Consider the following 6000-nt stretch of genomic DNA (forward strand, 5'->3'; position numbering starts at 1 on the left):
TTTCTAATTATGTGGCCTTTTTCTACCTCTTACATTTGTCACTAATCAAACTCATTCTTTTTCCCTAAAACTATTCATTGAATTTTATTCTTTACTTCATTAAGATACCATTGTTGTTTCAAATGAGAAACTTCACAGTCATTACTAATTCTGCCTGCCTTCTAACCCCAACATAGAATTTTTATCAAGAGTACAGTTCTTATTTCCCTTAAACTCTTGATGCAGGCCCTCACAGTATTTTTCATATCTTATCGCACTGGCCCTAATTGATCCACCTGCTCCTAGTCTCCCTGGCGGCATTCCACCCCACACAATGGCACCAGATTTATCTTGCTAGCCACATAGCTAAACATTTCTCAACTTTTTATAAGCTGGCCCCAATCTATGTTTCCTGCTATGTATATCTCTACTCCCAGTCCCCTCATGCCCACATCTAGGGTGTGTGACTCACTCCTATCAAACAGCCCATGCTCTTTCACAACTTCCTTTTATGAACGCCATTCCCTCTGTCTGGGATGAGTTTCTTGTCCTGACAAAGGCCCATCTCCTATCACCTCCCATACACCTCCATATTTCCTTCAGATAGAATTCACTGTTCTGACATTTTTGCTAACAGAACATTTTTGTACATAATTCTTAGATAAATATTAATGCTTTGTTGCAGTCATTTTTTCATTAACTGTCTCTCCTATGTGAATATGAGTTCCTCAAAAACAAGCATCTTGATATTTTTGCTTATTACCTTAGTAAAGTACCAAATACATAGTAGATGTTCAATAAATATTTGCATGAAAGAACAAGAGTATTTCCTCTGAGATCTGAGCTGACCGGAAATTTTCCTGTCATATACACTGATCTATTTAGTTACCACCACATTTCTTCCTAATTGGTATTATTTGTTTTTGTACTGTTAGAATTTCAGCTTTGAAATCTCCTATACTCCTCAGGCTGTTTTCTCTTTCATGGTTTCAAAATCGTCTTTATTCCTGAACTTTTTGACTCCACACTAAGTCATGACAGATAGACTTTTGTGTATAAGAATTAAAAGTCCTCAGATACTATTTGATAACAATTTCCTAAATCTTTAATGTAGATTTTGATTGATAACCATATGATAGGTGAGAATCTGCCCTTGGACTGAATTCTTCAGTTCCCTTCAATCATCTGGCATCCCAAATTCTCTACAAGCTCATTTGGTCTGATGTCCATATCTCAGTAATGCCACGTCAGCATTAGCACACAGATACACAGGAGAATGTTATCTGCCCATTTTGCAAATGGGAAAATTAGACCCAGAACGACCAAGGACACTACCTGATATAATTAAACAAGTGGATCCTCTCCCAAAAAGAAGGTCTAATAAGGCCTCTGCTCCCAAAACTGGTTTGTTTCCTTCTTTACATGCCTACATATTTGTGTTTTATTCCCCTAAGGGCTTTATAGAAATTTCTATCATTTGCAATCTGTTCTTCTTAGTTATATGAATCTATTTTCTCTTCAACCAGCACTTTTCTTTCCTTGACTTAAAAAAAGAAAATAAAGAACCAGCTTTACTAAAAACATGTTGCAGCTCTCCTACACTTCAGTAAGTACAGAAGCTAAAATTGACTTACTTTACTGCATGTTGTGTCATTCACATAATGGTATCATCTAAGAGAATAACCTCTGATTTGAAAACTGTAAAGGCACATCTTAAGACTGGACAAACTTAAATCTGGTGTGAAGACAAGTAGTGGAATTTTTTTTATTTGGTGTGTCCTTGAAAATTATCCACTTCCCTGGTAGCTCAGACAGTAAAGCGTCTGCCTGCAATGAGGGAGACTTGGGTTCAGTCCCTGGGTCAGGAAGATCCCCTGGAGAAGGAGATGGCTACCCACTCAAGTACTTTTGCCTGGAAAATTCCATGGATTGAGGAGCCTGGTTGGCTACAGTCCATGGGTTCGCAAAGAGCTGGACACGACTGAGCGACTTCACTTTCACTTGGAAATTATCCAGGCTAACCTTTTCTTCACTAAACGCTGGCCCCTAATTGATCCACCTGCTGGATCCAACCATTCTGAAAACTGAAACTCAGAAAGGCCAAGTGACTTCTCTGGGGTAATTGAGGATTATAAACCAGGACAAGAGCAGAACTCAACACTTCTGATTCCTTACCCAGTCAGTGCCCTTTCTACTTTAGGCTGTTTCAAGCATGGAGACCATACCTTGTTATGACCATGCTTAAATTCAAATGGCAATAGAATGATGGCATATGAAAGCGATTATTTAATCTGTGAAAGTTTCTCAGTCATCTCTGACTCTGTGTGACCCCATGGACTACAGTCTGCCAGGCTCCTCTGTCCATGGAATTCTCCAAGCCAGAATGCTGGAGCTGTTCCCTTCTCCAGGTGATCTTCCCAACCCAGGGATTGAACCCATGTCTCCAGCATTGCAGGTGGATTCTTTACCAACTGAGCTACCAGGGAAGCCCATAAATATTGGACTGAGTTGCCATGCCCTCCTCCAGGGAATCTTCCCAACCCAGGGATCAAACCCAGGTCTCCCACATTACAGGCAGATTCTTTACAATCTGAGCCACCAGGGAAGCCCAGAATACTGGAGTGGGTAGCCTCTCCCTTCTCCAGAAGATTTTCCCAACCTAGGAAATGAACCCGGGTCTCCTGCATTGCACATGGATTCCTTACCACCCGAGCTACCAGGGAAGTCCCTCTTCCTTATTTAATTTGTAAGAGAAAAGAAAGCCTTCTGATATGTTTCACACCAGTCACCACTTTGAGTATGGAAAAATACATCGGTTTCTGAACACACTGATGTTTTCAGATCTATTATCAAAGAGTAAGATTACTGAGGGTCTACCATATCCTAAGTGTTGGGAATAAGGAACACCATGGACCTAGTTGCCTGTCTTATCCAGCAAGACCAGACAGGAAGATGGATACTATATCAATCATTATAAACAATTAAGAATTAAAATAGGCAAAGAGATGAATGGACTGCTGTGGGAATATGTTACTGAGAACCCCAACCTGATTTGAGTCACCAAGGAGTATGTCCCTGAGACACTGATACTGAACCTGAAATCCAAAGGATATGTAAGGGTTCCAATGAGAGTGTTCCATCAGAGGGCATAGCATTAGGAAAATCGAGAGTGCATAGAATGCTGCATACTTGTGCTTAGAAAACTGAGTGATGTACCACAGGGCTAAGGCAAATGGAATTACAGGAGACAGAATTAGAGACACAAGTGTAATGTAAGCAGATCACCCAGAGATGTGTAGATCATGTTAAGGACTTGGGAATCCATTAAGGCATTTTAAGCAGGGCAAACTGTGATCAGATACAAATTTTTAAAAGATCATTCCAGTATTATTGGGATAGTGGGTTAAAAGCAAAGCATGTAGACAGACCAGGCAGGAAGCAAACACCCAGGCCAGGTGAAGCATGCATAGAGTCTGTACCCTAGACCTCCCAGGGTAATTCAGTGGTACTCTCTATTCAAATGACATATCTTGTGTGTCTTCTTTGTCTTTTCTGATGAAAAGCAACCCAGTTAGTCAACACTGCTCTTAATAAACACAATTTTCAAAGAAGACAGCAGCCACCCAACAGATATTTTAAAACTGTTATTTTTCTGTAGGACATGTTTTTTTGTTGCATTGGGGTTGTAATTTTAATTGTATTGGGGCCAATTGCAATCAATATCATTGTAAAGAGCTTCAATTTAGATGATACATTTTCAGCGCAAATAACTTGAGTGAGCCATCAACTCAACTATCAAAGTTAACAGTAAAGTGCCATCTATCATGTTTGTTTTGATTGCACTCTATGTTAACTTTTTACCTATGATTTTGGTATAAGTTAGGTAGTATAAATGGATGGAATACATAAAATCATGCATTGACTTCATGACAGGATTAAACACTATTCTGTCAAATCATTTTGAGGATTGCTGCAATAATCAGATATCATAAATTACACAAACTTTTGGGAAAAAGTTACCTGAAGTAATTTCAGGTTTTCAAAAATAATTGTTTTCACATAAATAAGCTATGTTATTTTCTTATGGAAACCAATGGGTTGTATGTATCACCTTGTGTGATATAAGACCTAACTATAACATATAGATGAGTGCAACTATATATTATTTCTCTTTTTGACAACCTGAATTATCTTTTGGGTATTACTCTGAATGATAAACCAAGTGATTTAAAAGTAGAGCTCAAAATTGGAAAATTGAACTTGTAAGTGCTTTTATCTTAAGTAGATGATATGTTCATGCACCTTGAAGAGTAAGTGCCCTAGCTTTGAGCTAACTTTATGACAATAGGCTCTTCAGTGAGTGACTTTAGACTAATAGAATATGCAGGTCCTGGGAATGGGGGTTAAGTATGAATCATTATTCATCATGAAAGCCCAACTCAGCATATATGTAAACTGTTTTACTCTGACAAACAGCATAATACATTCAACTGTCATTGAATAATTTTAAGTTTGCTTGGAAGAAAGACTAGTAATTTATTTTTAAGCACTATTTTTATATATTATCTTATTTTTTTTTCAACTTTTCCTTTTTATTTAAAAGAGAAATGGCTCCTGCTAAGACAACATGGAAAATTCATTTTTCTCCCAAGTGGCCTAAGTGAAGTGAAAGTCGCTTAGTCGTGTCCGATTCTTTGCTACCCCACTACTATACAGTCCATGGAATTCTCCAGGCCAAAATACTGGAGTGGGTACCCTTCCCCTTCTGCAGGGGATCTTCCCAACCCAGGGATCAAACCCAGGTCTCCCGCATTACAGGTGGATTCTTTACCAGCTGAGCCACAAGGGAAGCCCAAGAATACTGGAGTGGGTAGCCTATTCCTTCTCCAGGGGACCTTCCTGACCCAGGAATTGAACCGGGGTCTCTTGCGTTGCAGGCAGATTCTTTACTATCTGAGCTATCAGACAAGTGGCCTAAGGGGCATACTAATTAATGTAGAATCACTGGTTTTGAGGGGGGTAGATTTTGTTTCATTCTTCTTTTAGATAATGGAATAATTTTTTTTACCAATTATTTCTTCCTGAAATCCCTGGTTTCACTGACCATTAAAGACAGCAGGTAATGATACTCCCAAGTTCCATTTTCCAACATATAGGACCTAGTGGTACATTGCTGCATGTTTTCTTCATGTTCCTAAAACAAAGAATGCTGAAATGAAAATCAAAAGGGGACTTTTTTATTTAACTGTATCTGTCACTGCCAGGTCTGTTCCAACCTTGGACTTGTATATGCCGTTTACTTTTAAATTCCTTACCATTTTCCTATATGTACAAAACCTGGGAAAACAACAAACATTGTTGTATCTGTTTATTTCTTCCAGGTTGGACGAATTGAAGATTTTCTATACCAATTAGAGGATAGTTTCTTAAAAACTAAAAAACTGAGAACTGCTCGAAGGCAAAAAACAAAAATGAAGCGGCTTCAAACTGTACAGCAAAGCTAGTCACTGGGGAGCAGGCGCCACCACAGAGAGACATCCCAGAGAAAAGGGCCGTGTCATCCCACCAGCCTGACTGTGACAGCCGGCGTCAAAGGCCTAACGCCAAAAGGATGAGGTGGTGCTCCTCTTGGCAAAGATGTTCCACACTTCATTAATCTCAACTGGCAGCAATAAATGTTCTCAGCAAGTTTCGCCTGACTCTTGTTCAAATTCATCTTGGTTAAATAGCTTATCAAATAACTATTGCTGCCTCTCTCACCTGTTTTGTCCTTTCAGCACTGACTAAAGCGCACCAGGTCTACCCAAGTACATTTTAGTATATGTGCATGTTCATTACCAATCAGTCACATATCAGTCAGACATGGACACATCAGTCAGGTATGGACAGATGATATAAATGCAGAAGTTAAGAATTACAAAACTGATAATATACTTTCTTGATTTTTATAGAGATTGCCAAGATAGTATGGCTGGTATCAGTTATATCATTAAAATCTGTATTTTTCCCCTCAGGATCCTT

The 6000-nt window shown here is 39.0% G+C and overlaps 1 protein-coding gene across 4 annotated transcripts in view; it reads left to right on the top strand.

The window, feature by feature from the left end:
• SPATA16 (spermatogenesis associated 16) overlaps positions 1-5658 on the top strand; it is a 237896-nt gene extending 232238 nt beyond the window's left edge. Inside the window, exons 11-12 of one of the 4 annotated variants that reach the window (XM_070465891.1) lie at positions 1506-1585; positions 5361-5658. In XM_070465891.1, coding sequence (XP_070321992.1) covers positions 1506-1585; positions 5361-5394 — 114 coding nt within the window. In that variant the 3' untranslated portion in view covers positions 5395-5658. Of the gene's footprint in view, positions 1-1505; positions 1586-5360 lie in introns of those variants that run through there. The other 3 variants (XM_070465890.1, XM_070465892.1, XM_070465893.1) reach the window with 3 other exon arrangements.
• The last annotated feature ends 342 nt before the right edge of the window (positions 5659-6000 follow it).

Source organism: Odocoileus virginianus, chromosome 4 (genome assembly GCF_023699985.2).
Source record: "Odocoileus virginianus isolate 20LAN1187 ecotype Illinois chromosome 4, Ovbor_1.2, whole genome shotgun sequence".
NCBI lineage: Eukaryota > Metazoa > Chordata > Mammalia > Artiodactyla > Cervidae > Odocoileus > Odocoileus virginianus.